Genomic DNA, 27,885 nt, shown 5'->3' on the forward strand with positions numbered 1-27,885 from the left:
AAAAATCAGTCAAATTTCAAGAATTTAACCTTCAAGGTCAATATCATTTTGAGTTTGATATACATGAAGGTCATATCCTACAGAATGTTGTGTCTTATCAAAGTTATAGCCAGTTACAGCAAAAATATGAAAATTTAAATACATTGACTTTCACGGTCATTTATGAGTGAAGGTCAAGGCCTGTCTGGTTAACTTAAAGGTCTATCCTAGAAGATTATTCTGTTCAAGTTTGAAGGCAATCCATTCTAAAGCAACAAAGTTATAGCCACACTAATAACAAATATCTGCAAAAATTAAGCAAAATTTAGACATTTTATCTTGAAGATCAAGGTCATTTACAAACGAAGGTCAAGGTTAGTGTGGTCCGCTTAAATGTCTTGTCCCAAGGGTTGTTGTGGCCAAGTATGAAGACAATACACTAAGAACTTAAAATGTTATGGTCAAGGTTAATGTTTGCGGACGGCAATGGCAACGCCACCATTGACTGTAACAATACCTCTATATTTTTGTTTTCAAAAAAAGTAGAGCTAAAAATATATATTATTATAAAACCTCTGTCTTTGACATTCTCTAAACTCCATGGGAGCTAGCGAAGTAACAAATTTTGTGACTATGATTAGCTATACAGCAACATCTTAAAAGTCAATCTCATGCAAAAGAAAAACAAAACAAACAGACAAACCCAGTAATTAAGATTAATTTTATTAGCATAGAGGTAATCGCCTAACAATCTGAGAGACGGAAAATGTGAGTATCCTATATAATGAATCTATATTACACCATAGGCTACAGAAAATAACAATAAAACATTTTTTAACTATTTAACTGATTTTAGGCAGTGCTGACAAAATATTAGTGGCAAGCATACCAATTTTGGTTTCCAAAAATCAAAAGCATCATATTCACTTTTCTGCACTTAAATGGAGTTGTAAGACCTTATGAAATAAAATAAAGACTTCAAGAGCCTAAATAGAATACCAAAGTGTCACATCTGTACTTTTTAAGGAGCTCGCTTCCATATTTCTGTTAATTTCAATGGAACTTTATGAAAATTGTCCTCATATGTAAAATTTTGTACAATTGAAGTATTTTAATATAGCCCAATGCACTGACTACCCTAAGAAATTAGACGAATTTCTTGCAAGAAAAACCTAACTCTGTCAGTAAAAGGTAGAATCATAATAGATTTTGGAATATTTAGATATTTTTTTTCTAGGCTATACATATATTTTTCTTCAATTTGATTTTTGAAGATTTTAACTAAAAGTGTACTTCTTTAAAAGTATGTCATAACATGTTAACAAAACAGTTCAGTAAACATATATCATACAATTATGAGAGTAAATTGTATAAAAAAATAGGAAAAAATATTATAAAAATGTGTATGAAAATAGAGAAAAAATAAAATAAAATACATGTTCAAAATATTTTGAAATTTAACTTTAAGGCAAAAAGAAACTGTTTGTTTCAACATTCAGAATGCTCCTATTTCCATATCCCTAAAATTTTACAACATCATATACATATGTTTCAGGAGTTCAAACTATTTTTTTAACCCAAATGTTCTTAAAGGTACTCCACTGAGGTTCAAAAGCATAAAAGCATAAAATTTCAATTTCTTACACAGATCAGCTGGGGTACTTAAAACAGACAGAAATGCAAAAGTTAATAAGAAAAATACTAAAAAATAAAATGAAAATTGTATTGTTGTGTTTTTCTAAGCCCAATTTAAGTGAAAAACATTGCAATGCTTTTCAATTTTGGGTCATTTTTCATAATAAAAATAATCATTCTGGAAAAAACAGAGCGAGTAAATATTCTGAAATTTTGCACATAAGTTTTTGGTTTTGATCTACATCAAAAGGAATATTGATCTCAAAAACAGTAATTCCAGTCCTGTCACTTCAAAAACCTCAGTGGTGTCCCTTTAACAAAAAAAATTATATCCCACCCTTTTATTCTAATTCTAATACATAAAAAATGGCTACAGACAGATTCTTTTGGCCAACAGTTAATTCTGGTTACAAAATGTGCAAATACATAGAATAGAATGTGTACTTTTGTCATAACTTTCTCTAACCAATTATATATATAAAGGCAAGTATTTAGACAAATATTACACAAACATTTATACATCTCTCTATTCTTTATAACAAATGGAAATATATTAAACTTTTATATTATTTCAGGACATAAACTCCTTACAAACATAATAGAACTGTTCTAAGCACTTCAAACTTAAACAATTAAGTAACATCGGATATACTTAAAATATATATTCCATGAAGTGGTACATGTACAATTTTGTACACTTTCAAGTTTTTTTTTAAAAACATTATTAACACATACTTGTCCTTTTCAACTAGGAAAAAATGTATTTATTTAACAGGCACAATGTGCCTTAAATATGATCAGTTATTAAAATACACACACATATATATATATATTACTATAAATTACCAAATATATACAATAAATAGGCTATCATATTAATTAGAAGATGGAAGAATTTTGATACTATTTCTGTGGCTAAGAAATACGGCTATGTTTGTAGGACTTCACAAAAATATATATTCAAAACAACAATATATTCCTGCACACCAGACCTCTCAGATTACGTGATAGTTAACTGATAGATAAAAAATAGATATAAGTTGACAGAACAAAAACAAAACATAACTCTGCATAGTTTTTCCCCTTTACTTTCATATATAATATTTGTTAATGTTGTTACTTTCATAGTTAATGTTAGTTAATATTTTTACTTTCATAGTAAATGTTGATTAATATATTTACTGTCAATTTTAGTCAATGTTTTCATTTTCTTTGTTAATTTTTATTGTTTTCATAATATTCTTCACTTTTTAGTTAATTTTCTTTACTTTAATAGTAAATTTTCCTTGCTTTCATAGTAAATTTTCTTTACCATAAAAATTTATGTACTTGACTTTCGCAGTTACAGTTCCTTCTTTTATTAAACTAACAATAAAAATTAGAGTAACATATATCCAAAAATTACAAGTCTTTACCCATTCATGAATAATTTTTCATTTCAGGAATGTTATACTTGGAAAAAAAAGCACAGGAGTTATTTAACCTCAAAAATCAAATAAAGGCCCATTATGCCTCATACATTCTTTTATTTCTATTTATCAAAAGCCTTTTAATGTTGGTGAACTTTTATTCTGTTGCTTTATGGCAATTAAAGTACATTTTAGTGATTTAGTATTTTTGCACGGAAGTCAAAATACTACTTTGTTTACATTTTGCTACTTTATTGACAAATTATTTCACATTTATCACTAATTTCTTCAGGTAACAAGCATTTAACATTCTCTAAAACCGTGATTTAAACATTACAAAATTTATGTTTGCCTTTACGAAAGAAGTAAAATAAATTAGTTTCCGAGGCATAATGTGCCTTTAAACTGTGCTATAAATGTATTTCAGGTAAATTAGTTAAAAAAAAAAAAGATACTCATAACTAAGGTAATAAGAAAACATAAAGTAGATAACTAACATAATATATAAAGTAGAACTTTGTAAATTCAAAGTTGAAGGTACTTGCTGACATCAGGCCTTCGACTTATGAATTCAGGTCTCATCTCAATGACAAAATCTCACGCCATCAACATTTACCAGTGAGTTACAAAAGGCATAACAAAAAAAATCTTCTAATCAAAGTTGGACACATAGAAGTTCTACTGTATATAAATAATCCATCTAAAAAAGACCCTGTCAACCTTGTAAAAAGGTTTAAACTAACATCTAACGATTTAAAACAATGTAATATTCAAGCTATAAAGCCTTTACATTTTACTTTCTAGATGTTCAATTTTCTTCATGGTAATTGGTAATGTAAGAATGAAAACAATATTTTCTTCAGGCATCGTACTAATGGCGTGTATACACACATGCAAGTGATATATAAATGTACAGTTTATGATTAAAAAGGGGGGCAATATAATATCTATAATGGCATATTGCAAGGTTTGGACATGTGAACTACAGGGTGCTGCCATATTTTGAGCATATGATAAAAAGACGTGAAACAACACAACTCCAGATGTGTGTCGGGACATTAGTGACAGGAAAAAATCTGGTGATAAAAATACAAAATTCTGTCAAATATTTTAGATAATACAGTCGAAGTTTTGCCTGAATTTTGAATATTTGTCAAACATTTCTTCAATCTCATTAAAATCAGATCATCGTTTTTCGCTCCGTTACTGTAAGCAAAGTGTAGTGGAGCGACAATCATGATTTTATGATTTTAATTAGATTGACATTTGTAAGACTGTAAATAATATTTTTCTCAAAGTGATTTTTTCGAAGATTTATTTTACACACATCTGGAGACTTGCTGCTACATCCAGCAATATCTATCTGACAATGTTTAAGTGTAGAATGATAACAATGGCAGGGAATTTTCAATGCAATGGTAGGAGGACTTTAGAGCAAATATACAAAAAATACACTTTTCACCACAAATATGCTTAACAAAATAAAATTACTTTGAATTTAAAAGCTTGTTTGAGGCTTGTTGTTATATCTTGGCCGTGGGTCCGCCTAATTGGCTTTCCTGGATAACTGACCAGTAATCGCCAATTTCTCTGCAAGTGACAGCAACAAATCACATGCTCTCAATATTATGCTACGCACATGGACAAAATTGTCTAAACACAGGCAATTTTCCTCATTCGTTCAACAAAAAAGAACCTTAAATGGTAAGCATTATTGACAGATTTTTATTTTATTGGCCTTTCTTCACAGAAGGCTTTTAGAAAAAACAACTGGTCATATTTAAGATCAATATAGAAATTTATTTGGAGTGTAACAAATGACAAATTCTTATCTCTAGATGTCCCTGATAGTAGCAGAATCTCCAAGGAAGTGCAAAACCACAAGTCCGTACAATGAAAAGAATGACACATATATGCGTTTGAAAATATATCATAATACATGTACATGTATATGAATTTATAAATATATGGCTTTTTATTTGTAAATAAAACAATTTATGATTCATAGGCATTTACTCATACTCACAAAGGCATGGTGCTCTTATGTAGTTGGTCCTGAAAGAGATCTTCACAAAAGTGCTTGCAGCAAGACTGCATTACTAAAATTGGAAACCAGTCTCTTAATGCAGCTCTACTATTGGCCAATTTCAATTCAAAATTCAAAAATTAGCCAATCAGCTGCTAGAATTTAAGACTGGTTTTCAAATTCAATTTATATAACATTGGCTCTTGTTAATGACAATAACTATATTCTTCACTCACTGTTCAAGAATTTTTTTTTCAAAAAAGACAACAAAATATTACAACATGTTTTCTACATACCATAACAACAAACTGACATGTACAACAACAGTAGTGTCTGTATACTGGTCAGTATCATAGCAGTACTAGATTATTCATACAAGTTTATTCATACAATAAAATTCTTTATACTACAATTACTATTCACGTGTTACTATAATAAGAAACAAACATTTTTTCCTTATTATTCTCTTAAACATTTGTAACAACTCTTTAATTTTGAATTTTAATTACTTTCATTATTTTGAAGACATTAATTTTGCTTTTTAACCTGAACAAAGATATTTTTTACTTAACTTGCCGATATGGTAAAATAAGAAATTTTCGTAAGGGATTAAAATTTGCTAAATTCACAAACTGAAGTTGCAAAAAAAGTGTTGATAGGTATTTATGTTTCATATTAGTGTTTGATTGGTATTTATATTTCATATTAATTTAACTGAACTGTAAGTAGAAATTTGCCAATATTTGACCTTGTCAATAAATCAAAAATGTTGATTTAACACAATTTTGACACCACAAAAATTACTTATTTTACAGTATAAATGAATTTTGGACACCACAAACAGTTACTTTTTCTAGATCGCTTCGAGATGTATACCATATTTTTCAAAGTTCATAAAAGCATAAAAGCAACAGTTACAATATATATGTATTTGAATAGAAATTATTTTCAGAAATCTAACTTAAGAATTTCATCCTGAAAGGGTAAAACGTTTTCCCTTTTGTTGTACTTGTTCTAAAAGCATGAAAAATTTTGCATCCAAAAGTGATATGTTTTGATATTGTTTCACATTGAATAGGGCATGTTTCAAGATGGTAGTTTTTTCTTCATTCATTCATAACTTGTTCACAATTTCTGGCATACAATCTGTTGATCTCTACATGAGTGTGATGTTACTATCAAGCTATCGAGGCATCATTATATAGCTTGTTATTGACTGTCCGACTTTTCTTTCTTTCTCTGGTTAACTAGGTCAATCTCGGCGTTAGCTCTAACTTCATCAAATGAGAAGTCTTTTAACAATTTACCATTCTCAAATACAGTTTCTAGAATATCCTGGAAAAGAAAAAACAACAATTTTCAATCTTAACTAACATTCTAATATTTTGATTTATTAAACAAATATATTGTTAACAAAAAGATCTTACATACAAACCCCCCTTTTAAATCTCATAAATGTGCAGTTAGAACAAGGAACCAATGTCAACCAACATAAAGCTGACCTTGACCTTTGACCTACTGACCCAAAAAAGGCAAATATGGACCCCTCTACAATTATCTAACCAGGGTAACCACTCTATGAGTTATATAATTTATTTACGCACAAAGTTTTACAATGTATGTTTACACAATACCTTTTTGACATCTCCTGCCCCTTCTTCTACAGTGACAAAATTCCCATCCTTCGTCTTCTCTAATGTCAGACGTCCTTTCTTGCTCTTCTTACCAGGATCAGTAATTGGAGCTTTGTAGACGTTCACCTATTTGAATAATACAGGTAAAGAATATATAATTTATACTGGATAGACAAGAATAATCTATTTCTTTTATTTTTATTTTTTTTATTGTTTTGGGGTTAGGTTTCAATCCACAGCAACACTATTAAGGCCAACTTTCCAGCTATACTGGTTGAGGAAGATCTTTGGAAGATCTCAGATGCCCCTCTATGTATAATGTAGGGAACAACCAGGCACCCAAATAGATAGCCAGTTGGACGGTTTCCTCATATGAGAGTATCAAAAGTCCCTGGCCGGAGTCCAACTCATACAGCTGTAAGGGCTAAGAGATTCAAAGTCAGTGACCATAACCTTTTAGTCTCAGCATTTTTTTATGCAATGAATAAACTGTATAACCTCTGCAAAGCAGTCTTCTTCAAAGTAATAACCTCCTTATGACAACAACAGTAATATTTCTTCCAAAAAAAACATTCAGATTAAATTTAACCTCTCTAAAATTTAACCTCACCAAACTTTAACCTCACTAAAATTTGACCTCACTAAAATGTAACCTCTAAAATGTAACCTCTCTAGAGCCACACCTCTCAGAAACAACCAAAGTCTTTGTCTCCCAAAGGATGTTAATCTACACAGGTTATACTGTATATCATAAAATCCAATTATATTATTTCACTGCCAATAAGATGTGTATGCTTTTACCACTCAATATACCATGCTAATCTGTATGGTAATGAGGGTATATACCCATCTTTCTAATAAAAAATTATAACATATAACTTATTTGGTTTTATTGGGGACATTTTAATCATAATTTTGTTTTAAGGTTGGAAGAAAAAATCAATTTTGTCTAACCATGATACATTTTCTTCAAAAATAGTAAAGATTTTCTATATTCTTTAAACATAAATTGAAACATATGCATCCAAGTTTAATAGTAAATTCCTGGAATTCCTGGAAATATCTCAGGCACATAAAATGTAAATAAACAGTTAAGCTCTGGCAGAATGATGCTTAAATGAATTAATGTTTATAAAAATTCTTTAATTAATAACAGCAGTCTTTATTGATGTGAATTGATCTATGAAATGTTGAAAACCATATTGTTTAGACAAATATCATATCAAAGAAATAAATTGGATCCACATTTACATTATATTCACTACTCAGTGTAAAAACAGACACCAATTTTTTTATATTTTTTTATCAAGAAGCATCATAAAGAGAGCCTGACACCTCTCATTTGTATTATTTCTAAAGGGAAGCAACTCTTCATTTTTTTGCAAGACTTCTTTAACAATTTAGTAAGAGTTAAAGTACTTAGATATTTTTTCATAGTACATTATCTTCACATCTAGACGTCATAACACTATTGCAGCTATTTACTGGTTGAGGATCAACTGGACACGTTTTTAAAACATTTTTCCAACCAGATTTCACAATTTTAAAGCATTTGACAAATAATAGCTAGGTTCTTCTTCTAACTAAGCAACTAGTTTGTTTATTTCTGACTATGTTTACATTTATATCTGAGGTTCATCAAGGAGGGTATCAAAATTACCTAATTTGTCCACACTTCAGTATCATGTGTCCAGAAAGATATGTACATGACATTGATTAAATCCAGATAAAAGCTTGGGTGTTCTATTTTTTATTTTTAGCCTGATATGGAAAATTTTAACAGCAAATGCTAAAAATTAAGATATTTTATTGTTTACTCAGCAAATGATTATAGAATTATTGTCAAAAGGCCATGGCAAAAATATCTTCATATCAAAATAATCCCAAAGTATACCATACCTCTTTTCCATTACACACTGCGTAACTGCATTTAAAAGCACATTTCTGTGTATCCCTATCCAATCTTTGCAGCAATGCTCCACCACTTCCAAAGGCAAGATTCTCTGCGCTCCATTTATTTATTTTCATGTTCTCTAAGATAGCTCCCAAAGTCTCGTAACTTATCCCATCTCCTTGTATCACACGAATATATGGCGGCAATAAATAGTAACCCTTCTTGTTCAGCGACTTTCCGAAACATTTCGCTAGTATATCTAAAACCTGCAAAATTATTTTGATATAATACAAGTAAAGACAAACATATGACAAAACCTATCCAGTAACTAAAGTCACTGCATTTTAAAATGGTAAAGCATCTAAAGCCCAAATGCTGTAAATTCAAAAATATTGGGTTTTTTTTGTTGGGTTTTACATCACATAAGCACAGTATAGGTTATATGGCAAATTCCAGCTTTACTGATGGAGGAAGACCCCTGGCAGGTGTCCTACTTTGCATTATTTCAGGCATGAACAGATAAAAAAGATCCAAAAGTCCCTGTTGGGGTTCGAACCCACAGTGGTGAGGGGCAGGCAAGTGGTTTGAAAATGTGTCTAGAAATATCAAAATCTTCAAAAGCAATCTTTTAGCAAATTCTAAATGCTCCCAATTTAGGTTTTGCTCATGGTTAACTGTTTTATTAACCATCATAACTTTATATTTTAAGGCTTATTCTCCTTCAAACTGTCCATCATTTAACGGATTTCCATATCAAAATAACAACTAACAATACTTAATGTTGTTCTTTACCAAAATAAAGTTGTAATAGGGATTCCCAAAATCATTTTTCAATAATTAGTGCTTACCTGAACAACAACGGTTGGAGGGTCACCAGAATCGGGGCGCACCACCAGGGAACCATTTTTTCGCTGTTCAACCAAGCTCTTCAGTTTACCTCCCCAAACTTTCTCACAGGCATCCCAGATGTTGTAACTGTCACTTACACAGGCTACCAAACCATCAGGAAATCTTGTCAACATATTGCGGAATGCTTCAACTTCACCATCTTTACCCCAAGTAGTAATAGTGCTGAAATACAATACAACTAGTGCTGTAATACAATCATATTTAGTGCTGAAATACAACAAAAATAGTGCTGAAATACAGTCATATTTAGTGCTGAAATACAACACAAATAGTGCTGTAATACAGTCATATTTACTGCTGAAATACAACACAAATAGCGCTGAAATACAGTCATATTTACTGCTGAAATAAAACACAAATAGTGCTGAAATACAGTCATATTTACTGCTGAAATACAACACAAATAGTGCTGTAATACAATCACATTTAGTGCTGATTCAGAATCTCATTTATGAAAATTTAGTATGTGATAGATTTAAACAGCTGTTTCAATTTTCTGTTAGGAATATAAATTAAGGTATAATCGAGTGGCACTTGACAAAATGCTCAACTTTGAAGCACTGTCTCACTGAAATATCTTGACTACACTGAGGTTTTTTGACATGATGGGAGTAGCGATAATTTTCTAAGAATAATGTTACATTTGATGTAGTTCTCCACGTAAAATTTCAGATTATTCACTGGCTATGTTTTTCCAGAATAATTATTCTAATTTTGTAAAATGACCTTAATTAAAAAGAGTTGCAATGCTTCTCACTCAAATTTGGCTAAGAATAACACAAATATAGTTTACAATTTTCAATTTATTTCTGAGTAATAAACTTCTAAGAGACTGGATCATATTTATGCTGCACCATCATACCAGTGAAGGGACACTACCCTAATTTAGTCCTGATACTAAATCTATGTAAAATATTATATCATTTTCAAAAATATCATTTTCTAGCATAGCAACAGCTCACACATATCATTTAGACAGGGGTCAGATGCCTAAAAATCTATTTTAAGGGTAATTAAAAACTAATACAATTTTCATCACACTTATATTGTGAAAGTTGTATAGGTCACTTTCCAGCTTTTACAGGTAACCAGCCAGCATATCCCTGCAGTCTGACCAGGGCAGCCCTACGGCCCGAGTTCTGTCCTAAATTTCAGGATTTTCATCGTTCAGTGAGTGTTCTGTGGCAGTTTCTCATCAATAAACTACTTCAGACCTGAATTTGAGCTCTGGGAATTTCTTTTATAACCTTGGATCCAGGTTGTATACTCTTTGTTGCTCAGTTTTTGTATATTGATATTGAAAGTCTCTAAATCTGATAGTAGCAACTGATTCGACCCACTCAAACAGTGCAGACAAAGGTCAACCAGCACATCTGTCCCATCTGATGATAATCTACACATTTTGTTATTCTCATTCAATACCTATTATAAAAACTTCCCTTAAATGATAAATGGTTTAGTCATGAAGGAAAGATGGAAACAACCATTTAAGATTGAATGGACTGTTCCAAATTCAAAACTGGACAAATCCATTACACAGATTTAGCAGGTAAAAGGGTAAGAAAGGGTAAGAAACCTGTGTTCAGCAGCTGGTATAGAGAATCCAGCGATGTCACAACCGTAATATCTTCTGGCCGTAGTAATCCCAGCTATCGTATCTGTGCCCATAAAGTTTACTAAATGTGAACACCCTCCGATACCTGCAGACTGAAATATATACATAATTTTTTAATCAGTTGTTAGAGATAAAATTGAGCCGTGTCATGACAAAATCAACATAGTGGGTTTGCGACCAGCATGGATCCAGACCAGCCTGCGCATCCACGCAGTCTGATCAGGTTCCATGCTGTTCGTTTACAGACCCTATAACAAGTAAAGAAACTTATAGCAAACAGCATGGATCCTGATCAGACTGCGCGGATGCGCAGGCTGGTCTAGATCCATGCTGGTCGCAAACCCATTATGTTGGTTTTGTCATGGCGCAGCTCAAATTATCATTTGTCTCGATGTCCGAGATGACATAAAAGAAAAATGTTGTCATGCCTGAGGATTAAATCAGCAACCCCTCGAATACTTTAATACTAATCCCATGCTCACCCTATACATATAAGGAACCTAGTATTAGTAACAAAAGCATGAACATAAGTGTCAGAGCAATGTAATGTCACTACCTACTGACGTTGCCTACTATGGTCAAACTGAATCAGTGAGTGTCTAAACCAAGTTAAATTTGTGTACTGTAAAATCAAACCTGTGTTTTTCAGAAATACCCGTGACTCCTAGAAAATGTATCATAAACAAAATGAATTTTTAAAATGAATGCATTCCAGAGCTTGTCAAAAATGTAACAAATTACACTTAATTACAATCAGATACAACTAAACAATTTTATTTACATGTATATCCAATGCATAAATAAAATATCATATAAATACTATTCATAATTCATGTATATACCTCTACAGAAGACGATCCTCTGAAACCAAAGTCATGTAACATAAATGGCAGTTTCTCGAGAGTTTCAGCAGTTTCATCAAGGTATTTGGCAATGATCTCTTTCTGGTACCTAGAGTTGGTGGCAACAGTCATCGGGTACCAGACCTGAACCAACAGTGTCTAAAAATAGAAATATCATAAAAATCCTTCAGTATTTGTTCATTAACATTTTTAGTACTTAATAAAAGGGGCAGATAATGGTACATGTCTAAACAAAGCAGACAAAATAATCTCAATATTAAAGGGACCCCACTAAGGTTAAAATCGAACTCAGAATAGCACAAAAATAAGATTTTGAGCTTATTTCTGATATCATTTTCTTAATTATCTTTTGCATACCTTATTGTTTTGAGTGTCCCAGCTGATTTATGTAAGAAATTCAAATTAAATATTTTAAGGCTTTATTAAGACCTCAGTAGAGTTCCTTTACAAAGGTTAGTCAAAAAACAACTTCAATTTTCTAAGAAATTAAAGGGTAATCTTAACATTACCATGCTTTATATTTCAAATTGACCTGCCCATCTTTCGTATCAAACCATTCATCATTTTAAGGGAAAATTTCAAAATATGAACTAACTGTTTGCTATCAATTCAGTCAGTTCATATTTCAAAATTTTCCATAAAAATGTATATTGGTTTTGTCCAGAGTTCAAGATGGACATTAGTCAGTTTAAGAAATCTAGCATGGTCAGGGTTAATATTATTATCCCTTGAATTGAACAATGATTAGAGAAGGTAAAGCCCATTATTTATTATATACTTATATTGAAATATTGATGAAATAAAATGCACTTTTTCATTTTTCAGTATTTTCATCGTAAAAATTAATTTTTCTCTGCAGTGAAACATATTATTTTCCGTATTTTCACTGGAATCTTTCCAGGCTTACTTTCTAATAAATTTAGCCAAAACACAAAATGTACGGCGTTATGAGTCTTTCAAATTAAAATGTCAGAAACTATAAATACATGATTTATTTTCATCTAATGATATGAAAATTATCATATTTACACTCGTACTCGTGGCCTACTGCCACTGGTGAAATATTTATTTTCATACCACTCCATGAAAATAAATCCTGAATTTTAAGAAAAAACTTGAATATCCTCTACTGTACATATATTTAATATTTTTGTAAAAATATTTCAACGTACACATATCTTTGGAACAGTCTGTATATATCAAGGTAAGCCGTGAACCACAGTAATTGGAAAATCATTTCAATTGAACATGCAAACATCAAAGACATCCCTGTGCAGTCCAATAATTACTTCTTGCAATCAGGCAAAAATCAATGAATTTCTAGTCAAGGACATTGACAATTCCATACAGTACAAACCAGTATTTCACTACTCCGTACTTGTACATGTATATTAGATTTTCTAGAATAAATGCAGAATGATACAGTGTTTGCCTATTGACTTTCTTTTTCTACAAGTTTTGACTCTTGGCTGAATGAAATGGTAGTAACAAGAGTTAATATTGACTGCACAAGCAACAAGAGTTAATAAAACAAGCAACAAAGTAAATAATAAACAACAGTTAATTGCATCACAACACCGACGTCAATTTCATTGAGACGGGACATTATTACTTTTGAAAATTGGGGGAAAAAAATATTATCGACAAATTATCAACAAGCTGGTAGCTCAGTTGGTAAAGGTGAGGAATACATTATGTTTAAATCTTGGTATTATGCTGGGGCTTGGTTGTAAATTGCTGCCTATTTTTGTTCACCCTGTGAATTCTAGAGCCCAGCAAAATTAATGACCTTGAAATTATAATACAACTTCAAGACTGTTTTCGCTAAGCTCAAGAATTTGGAAGCACTTCAGGCCTATGTAAAAAGGAATGGTCTGAAAAGGGGACAAAAAGGAACTATATCTTACAAAAAATACACGCAAAAATTATTATATACATGTATATAAAACATGTATATCCTTCCTCTGTTGAAGCAAAATGCACTTTTTGTCTCACATATTATATTTCAAACCAATTCAACCCATTTTTATGACTAATTCATGCATAATTTATAACTGGAAAAAAACAATGTCACAAGCAATTTACCTCAAAGTAATTTGTTAGCCAATGGCATTTAGGATCTGTATTTTCTACTGTGAACAGAACATTTTTATATGGGACGACCATTCCTTCGGGTACAGATTTAATCCTTATTGGTAGATGACCGTCGTATGTCTGAAAGAGACAAAAATAGAAAATAATGCAACAAGACCAAGAAAATACAAGTTTAACACAACAATTGTCTTTGCAAACTGGGCAATATTTCTTTTAATGTAACTTCTTCCTCATCTTCTTCTTATTCTTCTTCTTTCCCTATTTAAGGTACATGTAGTTAAAAAAAACATTTTCTGACACAATGGAAGATTGCTATAGTTCTACAATTTCATTAACATGAACTGAATAATTTCATTAACATGAACTGAATAATTTCATTACATGAACTGAATAATTTCATTAACATGAACTGAATAATTTCATTAACATGAACTGAATAATTTCATTATATAAACTGAATAATTTCATTATATAAACTGAATAATTTCATTACATGAACTGAACAATTTCATTACATGAACTGAATAATTTCATTACATGAACTGAATAATTTCATTAACATGAACTGAATAATTTCATTAACATGAACTGAATAGTTTCATTACATTAACTGAATAATTTCATTACATTAACTGAATAATTTCATTACATAAACTGAATAATTTCATTATATAAACTGAATAATTTCATTATATAAACTGAATAACTTCATTACACTAACTGAATAACTTCATTACACTAACTGAATAACTTCATTACACTAACTGAATAACTTCATTACACTAACTGAATAACTTCATTGCACTAACTGAATAACTTCATTACACTAACTGAATAACTTCATTACACTAACTGAATAACTTCATTACACTAACTGAATACATAAAGTGCAGAATAGTTTCATTAAATACAAACTAAATAATTTCATTGCATAAACTTAATAATTTCATTGCATAAACTTAATAATTTCATTATATAAACTGAATAATTTCATTATATAAACTGAATAATTTCATTACATTAACTGAATTAGTGTTATTTTGTTCATGAAAACAAATGGTCCCTATCCTCAATCTGTAAAAAAAAAATTGTAGAGAAATTTCTGGAATTTGAACATTTGACCTTGAAGATAAATGTCATTTAGGGGCCAGTATAGGCTGGGTACATCAAGTCCATAAATAGACAAACAGAGGGACAGGTAAACTTAATTCAGGTATTAATAATGACATTACTATGGGTAGAGCCATTGATGTTGGCAGACTTACGTTAAAACTATAATCTCAAAATCACTGCAATCTACATATTTGTAATAATCAATTAATCATACATTGCAGAGTAATAAAGCTTCAAATAAAATCTGAAGGTGAACAATCAAATGCACTTGGCAAGTAATGCTGTAAAAATCAATAAGAAATCAATAAACTAACAGATCAATTCAAATTACAAAATGTATATTATGAATTCATCGTATCTCAAAGCAAGAACATTTAATTTACAAGATTAATTTTCTCGAAAAACAGTTCCTTTCAATTTCAGAATGCAACTGCAAGTAGTATTTTATGGACGCTATTAGGTCAACCAAGTACAAAAATTACATAATTAATATATAGTATGCAGTTCATTTGTAACTTTAAAATTGCACTTAGACACCATCTGAATAATTCTAAAAATTAATTTATACCCAGGCACCTTAAAAGCATAAAAGCAATCTTTTTAGCACTCAAGTTGTAAAAGGTGCAACAATTCATATGGGTTTTTTTGTTGTTGTTGTTTTATTTTTTGGTGAGGTTTTTTGTTACGTCTCAGTTATTTGTATTTATTCTGAAATGTGTATTTTATTATGAAATCCAGACTTTGTTAGAGCTGTAAACAGTTGATAATATTGTAATACATAGTAGATTAACACATTATTATATGACAAAATTCTTTTAGTAATATTCACATTTTATGTCATATATAGTAGCAATAAAATATTATTAAAGGGGCTCCACTGAGGTAAAAAAAGCCTAAAAACATAAAATTTGAAAGTCTTACATAGATCAAGTGAAGAATTTTAAGTGACATTATGCTCATTTTTTCCATGAGCAGACTTAACTATATATTTCAAAACACCAACAGTTTAATACTGTTATCATATTGATTATGACCAACAGTTGATATTGAAAAATGAGGAGGAAAAAAAATATAAATCTCAGACAAGAATATAAAAAGACTGTCCCACTCTTTTAAATTCTGATGGATATATATGGGCCTCGCGGGTCGTTTATCGTTCATGCAAAATAAATCATAAAATTGAAAAGAATAATTGCAAATTATTTTGACTTTCACCTCTTGACACTATTAACCCTACGAAGGGCGTATTAATTGTCACCTAAAGGTGGAAACATCTGCAAAAGGATAATTAAGAAATATACCCAGAATTAAATTGAATACTGAATTCTTGTGCTGACTTCTTAGCCTGATCAGAGTAAAAAAGTCAAGTTACACATTTTATTATCGGGTTACTTGGCACAATAAAAATGATTGTTCTGGAAAACTAGATCTGAAAATAGGCACACAAGTTATTTGTCTAGACCTACATAAAAATTGTACATAAATCTTGGAAAAAGATATTTCCAGTCATGTCATGTCAAAAAACTTTAGTGGAGTCCCTTTCAACTACAGGTTCAATACACTTTACTAACTTAACCTTTCCTTCTTTAAATTGTAATGAGTTTACAATAACCTAAAAGGTTGACATTGACTATACACTGGCGGATAATATTACAGACTGTAAGCTTCTAGTGAACCATTCCAGTAGTCAACTGTTCTCAAAGGAATAACTAATTCAAACAGAGGCATTGGCTAGTGCATGATTTCACAAAAATACGTAGGGTATATGTTTTGTTGCTGAATTTGTGTATTTGATGGGATTTTCCAGTCTTATTTCCTATCTTTAAATTTGGAACTGTCAGTCCATTCAAATGTTCAGGGATTTCAATACTTAAATAGATACTGCATCAATTCACAAATGAAACATATAATATCAGCTTTTAAGATGCAACAGTATAAAATCTGCAGGTGAGACTGCACAGCCGTGGTATTACTCACTTAATAAATGTGAAGAGGCCTTCGCCTCTTGAGGAGGCCTTCGCCTCTTGATAAATAAGGCTTCTTGATTTTGGGAAATATTATCACTAAAATTGCTAATTTTGGAAGTAAAAAAGCGTCTGTAGGTTCAGATTTTATGGACAACTGCATGATTTTAAAGAAAATTTCAATTGGGAAGAGGTCACATTAAGAGATTAATACAAGGCAGAGTTAAGGTTTCATATTGTGACAACAGGGAACGTGTTTATATGTTTGACTATGATACAAAAGAGAAAGAACATCAAAACACTCGGCAATCTGATTAATACTCGGGGGCTATGCCCCCTCGTACAAATCAGATAGCCTCGTGTTTCGGAGCTCTTTCTATTACCTATCATAATCAGTTGAAATCATACTATATAATATATTAAAGGAGGAAAATCACTGCATGGATGTGCTGATTGGCCTGGCTCTATACTGGTTGACTAAGGCTTAATTCACATCTTGTTCAGGAAGTTTAAGGGCTTAGAAAATTTAAGATGCAACCATTTCACATTGAAATTTTTTTTTATCATTTTTTTTTTTTGGTCAAAAAGTGGTCAATACTGCAGTAGCTAATGTTTAGAAAGAAACTGTGTAGATTTACATAAAGGTATCTTCTTAATAAATGTTTACTAAACAAGGTATTTGATGCCAAATGATATTAATCATATAATAATCAAAAAGGGATAATACCATCCAAACTAATATCTACGGAAAAATCTTTGAAACAAATACTAATACCCGTTTAAATGGGAAAACGAAATAATATTACACTTAATGAATGACCTTACATTGAAAGAAACAGTTTAAGCTTTTTGATTTTGTATACATTTACCAAAGACGATCATAAAATCAATATTCAATAATGTCTACTTTAGAAAGTTTACAATATATCGGGTATCTTACAAATCAATATTGAATGGAACAGTGTAATATTACGAGGGTGCTTCTTATTACACAATTAAACATAATTGTGATCTGCATTTTAACCATACTTAGATTACACTCAATTTTAGACTTTCGATGGTTGTATATGTAAAATGGACATATAATCTTTAAAGCTGCATGCCCCCTGATGAGCCAAAATATCTCAAGAAAATCAAACTTGAGAAAAATGACACACTACTAAAAGTTTAAGAAAAGTAAACAGATTTAAGATTCAAGCGTTAAATTACATGTTTATATGGGTGATAAAGGACTGATTTTGAAGTATTTATTAAAATATCTCTACTACTGACTGTTACTAAGCCGCTAGTAAGGTAATCAACTAACGCAGTAAGGGGCTTATCTTGACCACTTTTTGGTAAATTACCTGGATAGCAAGTGCTGTTTGCAATGTGTAAATTTTTCCTTCATCATTTTATAATATATTATAACTTTTAAATACATTTTTAAATTTTCATGAAAAAAGCATGAATTTGGAGGCATGCTGCTTTAAAAGCATATCCCGTTACTTTTGTATAATGGATTTGTCATGTTTTTAAGTTGAAGTTTTGAACATGTCAATTGGTAATTTGAGCGTCTTAAACCCTTAACCATTTAGCAATAATTTCATGGATGAGCCATTCTTTCCTAAGGAAATATACAAACATATTTCTTTCATTCAAGCATTTCAGAATTTTTTTTTTTTTCAAAATTAAAACAACAATTTTGTTCAGTAACTAAAAATAACAGATATATAGCTTTAATATTAATAATTACTTTAATGCAATACAAATGTATTATGACATTGAATAAATAAATGGTCAAACAAAAACTATTACCAAGTTTCAATAAAAATTAGGTCTGACAGAAAAAACACTTAAACTGACACTAAATTATTTGAAAAAAAAAGGAATTTTCTTCAGTGACAAATTTTCAACCTGTCTGAGGCATTTTCAACCCGTCCTATATCATTGATAAACCACTGTAGAACACTTGATAACCATTATTGGACAATAACTTTCAACCACCCATAGACTTTATGACTAGCTTTAGAATTAGTTCATCATAAAAGTTTGTTATTTCAATAGGTGAAAACCCTTTGCCATTACAAAATCAATTCAATAAATACTTCTGAATAAAATTTATTCACCCATTTACATGTTTCCTGTTTGTAACCTTGACTTTTGTTTACCACAAACTTAATATAGACACACTTCTTTTTGTGTTCACATACCAGTTCATTATTCTAGGCTCCTCACATTACATAACCGGTATTATATTATGCATGCTAAAGAATTGGGAATGCATAGGATTTGTAATCAAGGGTCGCTGGTTTAATCCTTGGGCAAAGGCGAAATTTCTTCATGACAACTGATCTCAGACATTATGTATAATGGTCATTTTTCTCTCACAGCCAATTCAGACATCATGAATGATGATAATTACTGGTTAGATTGACCGAGCACAGAGGTATGACCAAAAATGTGTTAAAATCAGGAAAAATCGGAAAAACAAAGGAAATACTGCTCCAGAAGAAAATATAACTTAAGAGTCTGGATATCAGATTAAATTAAAAATTTTCCTTGCATCTAAAGATCAAAATATTTGATAAATAAGTAATATTGAATATCTCTATTCGCAGATATGACCCTTTGATTTCTTGGTTCCCCTGATCTGTGTGCATTATGGAAACTTAGAATTGTTAGACAGGTTTTTAGACAGGTTTTGAAAGATAAATGGTATTGTCCAGATTGGAAGATGGACCAGTCCATTTTTGATATTTAGCATGGTAAGAGTAAAGTTGGAAGTTTAGGTCATGTTGACACTGACACGGTCATATCTTCCTCAAGATGAGCAAAGAAAATTTCAAACAAAAAATCAAGTCTCAGAAATATATATATATTTAAAATATACATATTAGTTATGTATAGCTTAAATTTTGTCAGAATTTTAGATTTAATCACATTTTAGGTACACTTGGCATGATTTTCACTCATTAGAGCGGGGTCGGGCATTTCCGAACACCTAAGGTTCGCTGCTTATAATAAGGAGCAGATGTCTAATTCCGAACTAATAATATTATGCACACATTGTCTGACCTTTAACCTTTCAAACAAGACATATGGCATTTGCTCATGATAAACAGTAAGTAGGAAAATCGCGCTCAGAAAAACTCTTGTGACTGCGTGCATTTTCCGAACAGTGCGGGTCACTCGAACACAAACGGTGTCTATTTCCGAACATGACGGGCTTTTTAAAAATAACTAATTTATCTAATTTCGTTTAATCTAAACAATTTAAACAAGATAATTCATTCAATATCTTTAAACATAATTATAACAACAATATTTTAATTGTCTTAAACACAAACGATGACCTCGGAGTATGGATGTGACCAAACACAACCAGAGACGATATGTATCTATCAAGTTCACTGTTTTTCGATCTCGTGCAACTATTTTTCAGCAGTACAGACACTCAAATGGGAAACTTGCGATGTCTTCCTCGTCCATTCCACTGAAATCAATGTCTGTGCATTTCCTGTGGAATAAACGAGGGCAGTTGTCACACGAGATCCATACCAGCGGGTTATCGTCATTGTAAAGTTCACCGCACTTGAAACATTTCATTCTGTCAATGTCACATTCATATTCCGAGTCGTCATTCGTTTGAAAATCAGACCCCGAATCGGAGCTGCTAGATACGTCATTTCTTTTTCGTTTTGCTAAATGTTGATTTACTTTTTCTGCTAGTGCCTTTCTTTTTAGTTTTTCTGCTTTCTCAATTTCTCTTTGCCGCTTTTTTTCCTCCCTTTCTTTTTGTTTCCTTTGTTTTTCCTCATCTCTCTCTTTGCGTTTTCGTTCACGTTCTAGTTTTCTTTTCTTGCTTTTCGCGTTCATTTTGCTCTTTAAGTGGCTTTCTTTTCTAGCATTATCTTTCTAAATGCCTTACCAGTAACTGCCTTCGGCAACTTAATTTTTTTTAATCGTTTTCTTTTCAGTTCTGGGTTTTGGCATTGCTAGGTGTTTCGAAAATGGCGATTGCTGCAAGGATGTCTGTGGGTTCGCGACAAACTGTAGATCTATCTGTTCGTCGGGCTGTAACAGCTTGACTCACATCCGGCAGTGCAACTTGCTGCACTTCCGGTAGTGCAACTTGCTTCACTACTGGTTGTACAGCTTGCTGCACGTCCGACTGTACAGTTTGCTGTATTTCTGGTTGAACAGCTTTCTGCACGTCCGGTTGTACAGCTTGCTGCACGTCCGACTGTACAGTTTGCTGCACTTCCGGTTGTACAGCTTGCTGCACGTCCGACTGTACAGTTTGCTGTACTTCCGGTTGTACAGCTTGCTGCACGTCCGACTGTACAGTTTGCTGCACTTCCGAGTGTACAGCTTGCTGCACGCCTGACGGTACAGTTTCCTGCACTTCCGGTTGTACAGCTTGCTGCATGTCAGACTGTACAGTTTGTTGCACTTCCGGTTGTACAGCTTGCTGCACGTTGACTGTAAGGTTTTCTGCACTTCCGGTTGTACAGCTTGCTGCACGTCCGACTGTACAGTTTGCTGCCCTTCCTGTTGTACAGCTTGCTGCACGTCCAGCTGTACATCTGGAGGTAAGTCAGGCTGCACATTCATTTGAACCCCAGCAGGTGTAGCTTTTGGTGCGTTAAGCTTTGAGCTGTAGATTGTCGATGGTTCCATTTTTGCTGTTTTCAGAACAATGTCTCTATTTAAAGGGAAAAGGCCGGCATACTTAAATGCCAATATTGCGTTCTCAGTGGGTGGCTGACCCGTTCCCAGGCGCCCTTAAATACTTGAGCAAAAGTCCTCTTCGTAACTGTATTCGGGATATTCTCAATTTGAAAATCTCTCACAGCCTGACTCCAGTTTTCTTTTAATACCCCGAAAACCCGAAGATCAAGCGGCTGTATCAAAGTGTGAGGCGTGCTCAAGTAGACAAAACACGTGAATGCCATTTGCCTTACACACATCCGACACCTCTAAAGACACATGTGTTGAGTGGCCGTCAACCAATAGTAAGATTGGACGTTTGACTTGACGCTCGTCTAAGTCGGGTATAAACACGTCCGTTATCCAGGTCAAAATAATTCAGACTCCATCCACCCATTCGGAGAACGACCTATTGCAGCCTCCTGAAAACCTTCAAGAATATCAGCCCTCACACGCTCGCCAGGATATACAATCATTGGCTTTTATGTAGTGTCCAATAGCACTAACACAGGCCAACACAGTTATTTGAGTTTTATTACTACTTGAACAGTTATAAACATTTTTTTTGCCCCTTTCATGGCAATGATTCGTCCACTTTTAGGACATAGTGGAAACCCGGACTCGTCAGCAATTATACAAACGAGACGGATCAGACAATAGGCATGGTCATTCAACTCATTGTTTACAAAGAACTCTAACTCTGAGAACAATTTGAGATTTTTGATGGCGTTATCACTGCTCTTTTCTTTCCGAGCTGCATGGGCGCTCTTTCCGTCAGCTCAGGGTGACGCTTGACGAAGCCCCTGTACCAATCTTTGCCGGGTCGATTGTCTTTAAAGGGCGTCTTACGACCATCGTCATCAAGGATCTTCTTTACCGTGGTCAACAGTTCCTGCCTCGTCCTCCATCAGCCGATCCTGGACATGCTGACTGCCCATTCTGCCCAGGCGGGTCTCCTCAGCCGGCGAGGACAGTGCGGGGACCTGTTTCGTTTGTTGCGTATCTTCCCTAAAACAAGTAGGAGTGTGATATGAACAAGGATAATAAACAATAGTGCACTGAGAACCATTTTCATTAATGATAAAAAATTAATCTTTTACTGTCATTTATAAAACAATAATAATTAAACGACATTTAAATGGGCGTTTGAACAAATTACTAGCTAGAATTAGGAATTATATTAACTGGCCTGCTTTGTTCGCAAACTACAATGACCCGATGAAACGTACTTATTTATTCATAAAATTGTTCTAAAATACCTTGATTTTATCATTGCAGAGTCGTTTTCGGTATCCCGTACGACTTGGCCGCACAACTTAACGTAAGGCTCCCACCCTGAACAAGCTTGGCAGCCTCTGCCAGCACATCCGGGGTATACGACTTTGCACCGATAGAACGGCTCATGTTACCTGTGAGATATGAATGAATGAGTTAATTTATTAATGAATTATTTTTTCATTCATTAACCAACTTTTTTGATTGTTTTAATTTATTTATTGATTAATTATTTATTATTTATCTATTTATTTATTTATTTATTTTAGATTTTATTTATTTATAATTTACTTAAACTATTAAATACAAATTAGTCCTCTAGCCTTTTTTGAATGTTTTTGTGTTTTCTTATTTGTTCGGAATTAGACCCTCGGGTTAAAAAGTGAGAGGATAATTCCGAACAACCACGTGGCAAGATCTACGTCTGTCTATTCTAGAACATTCTAATTTAGATGGGTGGGGAAGGGGTACATCTACATACTTTCATACATGTTTACATTTAAACACAAAATACAAAACTTTGCATCGCTTATCTACGTCAGCATTTCTCCTTAGCATGTACGGCTAAATATTGACAAAATTTATAGGACTTACCTCGATGATATCTTTTGCTTTTAAAGATGACAGGACGACCTTGGAATTGTAAACAACCGGAAGCAAACAATTATGTTCAAATATTTCGCGCCAAAAAACTTTAAAAAACGCAACCTTACTGTTATTTTTACGACCGCATATATATTGTTCGGAAATAGACATCGTTCGGCAAATGACGACCCCGCTTTTTCATGAAAATTGCAAAATTCTTGAGGCATGTTCCTTTAAAGGTGAAGGAATGCCCTTAACATGTATGTCACTAATGTATAGATCCTAACTTGACACAATTTAAAGTCCTAGATGGGATGTAAGTTAAAAGTGATTGAAGATGCCGTCTTCCTCTTCTCGATAACTTTATAAGATTCATATTCTTGGTTCAATTCAAAACTACTTAGATAATTATTTTCCTTACCTCTAAAATATATCTCCATCCATCAACATTAAAATGATCTTTCATAAAGTGTTTATGGTATATAACTCCTTTGCTTCCTGGATTTTCTCTTCCGTAACAACCTTACCACACAACCATCGCTTGATGATGTACTGTAGACCGAAGAAGACGGTTTTCTCAAACTTCCCCGCCACGACTTTCAAAGTAGGAGTACACATTTGTAGTATTTGGTGGATATTGCATATGATGTGTAACCTGTAAATGAAATATTATTGATGAATGACACCGCCCATGCCCGGGTGAGTACAAAAGCTCTCCCTGTTCTGCCAACAGACAAGCTAATAATTACAGTTTAATGAGGAAAAGAAGAAACATTTATTTTTAGCCATTTTGTTACTTTGACCCCAAATGAATGAAAATATATACTCATATATATACCGGTAGGTCAATAGGTATTAGGACTTAATGTCTAAGATATAAAGACTCTATAAAGTAATGCAGAAAATTCTAATTATAGCTTCAGTGTCCTTGACCCCCATCTATACTCTATGCAAGCCTTGAGGTCTACACAATGCCCCTGTGTCTAAGATATTGTTCAATAAATAAAGGCTTGCTTGAGAAAGAAAAAAATGTCTCCATAGCTAGCTTCTGTGTCCTTGACCTTTTACCTTCCAAGAGGACCCCATATAACATTGGTTTCTGTTGTGAACATTTATCATCAAATGTGCCGATCACACCTGTGATTTTCATATCTTTGCTTCTCTAAAGTTGAATGTAAGGGTCATAATTATCAAACCCCTTAAAGAAGACATAGCATAACACAGCTCTGTGGATTTATTCTTCTTTTCATTCAGTTTCAAGAGCTGTTGCTAAAAAACAACCCTTTCCTGACTTTTACTTAACTTTTTTTAAAAAAAACCCTTTTTTTTGCTGATATGCAAAAAACAATTTTTTCCCTTTGTCATTGATATGCTGTTCATATTCAATCATCAGTGAATTATTTGAATTTAATATATAAAAAGAAAAAAAAACATGAACATGGCTTTGCAATTTAAGAAAATAAGTGCACCGTGTCAAACGTTGGGGAATTATTTAGTGCAAGTTTTCAATGGATTTAGTCACATTTTATGTCTGTAATGTCATTGATGAAATGATTAATCAATTTTATCATATATGGCATAAAATTTTGACAGAACTGCGATCAATAGAAACAATACTGATGCATTAATTCATAGAAATTTTTCTGATTAAGATTAAATTTTTTTATAATTTTGACTCATTAAATAAAATGCTTAGAAATAAAGAAAATTCACCCAAAACATACACAGAACCAGGTGCCCTGTTAAAATGACACATTTTAAAATATGCCATATTAACATCTTATCTTTATTTTGGTTGGGTTTTACATCGCACCAACACACAAGACTTCCAATGGTAACTTTCCAGCTTTACTGGTGGAGGAAGACCTCAGATGCCCCTCCATTTCAGGCACCTTAGAGCAGAACTCATTATGTTCATTTACATAACTATTTCATAGTAGTAATGATAAAACATGGTCAGAAAAAATGTTTAGATGGCAGTCATACATGTTAACAATTCACAATGTCATTATACATTTGTAATTTTATGAAAATAACATGTCTCTTACTGCTATCATTAAAACAGGTATAAAAGTTAAACAATGATAAAACTGCAAATTCAATTGTAAAGCGTTTCAGAATTTTCTGGTATTTACATCGTTATTATGTAGCCACCACACCTTACCATTGGTTTTTCTTTTAAAAAAGGTCACAAAATAACTTTCTCTGCCTTCTGGCAATCTCCTTAGAGAATAGTCAGTTAATTTTATATTATTAATGTGCTGCAATTCAGTATGTTCTACAGATATAGAATAACTCCGAACGAATCAGTTATTGATCAGGCTAGGGGTAAGTACATGTATATAGGGCTATTCATTGTACATGCTGTGTCCAATCTGACTAAAGTTCAGATCTACTGATTCCTTTTATGTAGATCTGATGACAACCGTATATGTTTAGCCTTCTTTATAATTCAGATTTCCTGAGAAAGCTATTTTTAGCCATGCACTCAAACCAGTTTTTACACAGGCATTAGAAGAAATATCGGTATCCTTGGAAGTTAAACAACTTGTTGATTTTTGTTAGAAAAAAAATGTTTGAAGTAATTTTAAGCAAATTAACTTGAAATAATAGTCAATTTTTTATGGCTAGATTGTTTTGCCAGTTTACCTGTTGGCTATATCAGTATATTGACAACGCCATGTTTGTTCTCGAAATCGTGAAAAAGACCTACTCAGAGTTGATTTTTCCCAGGGTTAAAATTAGAAAACACATGGCTTCAAAATTATGAAAGCGCGCCAATGATTGGATGTGTAAAATATCACCAGAAATGACTTTGTATTTGGTCACGGTCACATATAAAAGCAGAGCTTTATTCAGGGCTGATTTTAATCAGATTGATGTTGCTGCATATTAATTGAGCATGTTCACTATAAACTAGTCTAACTAAATGTACTGCGCGACGAGATATTGTGCTATTTTCGTGTCTGGGCAATATCTTGCCTCCAAAAGCGTGATTCTGCCCCGGAACGAAAATATTACAGAATCAAGCTTTGGCATGTCAATATATTTTGACTAAGTAGACTTATAGACAATCAATGGTACAAATTAATTGCTGCTTGCTTTGAATCACAGAATATTTCAATGACACTATCATACAAAGCTCAGTTGGTTAAACCACTGATTATCACTCCTGAGTTCCCAGGTTCGATCTGGGGTTACACCCTTGGGATTTTTCAGAGACACTTTCAGAGTTTCCCACCTTCATGTACCTAGAGGTGTACGTACTGGTAAGAAATCCAGGTATTCCTCACATGTATCAGTGCTATACACTGGGCATGTAAAAGAACCAAGGGGTCTATTCAATACAAGCGAGGGACTGGTTCCCGGATTCCCTTGTATCTCATAGCTGTCTCTTTAATGTACAATGTACAATGTATACCTGCTTAGAGTGATCGTAAACGATTTTAAAGCAGTATGATGTAGAAGTAGAAGTACATATAAATACATTGCTTTGAATCACAGAATATTTCAATGACACTATCATTCATATAAATACATCAATGTTACACAGATCATCAAATGCAGAGATATCTAGATTTATGCTATGTGAATGCATAAATTTTCTACTTTCACTTTCATGACGCATTACAACATGTAGATTCTACAATCTCCCTCTGAGTAGTGAGTAACGATTTTTTTTTCACTATAACGGTATTATCTTTAGATCAGCACATTTTGATACAAAAAGTACTTTCTTCGAAAAATGATTGAAAATTAACTTATTATTTTGCCGATGCAGCGGAAAAGACAACAAGTCAAATCGAAAGTTTATGAAATTAAAATACTTAAAATAGGAAGAAAACTAAGTTACATTACTTTAGAAAGGCATGACAGTTACAATTATCAATACAAAAAATCATTAGTGTTATTTTGACGATATATGGAAAAGCAAAACACGATAATTACCTTGTAAGAATCGGTTACAAGAAGAATATTATCTGTTCCTGCCGCTTGGTACGCCATTTTGTACGCTTCAGTAAAGTACTTGTGACGTCATAGCAACAAATATTAATCAGGGAGCGTCTCAAAATTGATACGGTATTTCAGACGATACAGGTACGTTCCAAATATTTGGTCAATTTCTGTGGAGTCAAGCGCAAGCGTGTCTACGTTTTTCAAATTCCCGATTTTTTTCCTAAGCGATTTTTTTTCTTCA

At 32.5% G+C, this 27,885-nt stretch overlaps 1 protein-coding gene across 1 annotated transcript; it reads right to left on the bottom strand.

The window, feature by feature from the left end:
• Window positions 1-686: 686 nt before the first annotated feature.
• LOC132734641 (nicotinamide phosphoribosyltransferase-like) lies at window positions 687-27,692 on the bottom strand. Its single transcript, XM_060721432.1, is given in 11 exon segments — window positions 687-6,384; window positions 6,684-6,809; window positions 8,583-8,843; window positions 9,426-9,648; window positions 11,063-11,193; window positions 11,944-12,102; window positions 14,050-14,178; window positions 24,109-24,168; window positions 24,171-24,275; window positions 24,277-24,342; window positions 27,636-27,692. Coding segments are annotated over 11 exon segments (1,443 nt in total). The 3' UTR covers window positions 687-6,258.
• Between the last annotated feature and the right edge of the window lie 193 nt (window positions 27,693-27,885).

Source organism: Ruditapes philippinarum, unplaced genomic scaffold, assembly GCF_026571515.1.
Source record: "Ruditapes philippinarum isolate M1 unplaced genomic scaffold, ASM2657151v2 ctg1892_1_1_1_1, whole genome shotgun sequence".
Lineage (NCBI taxonomy): Eukaryota > Metazoa > Mollusca > Bivalvia > Venerida > Veneridae > Ruditapes > Ruditapes philippinarum.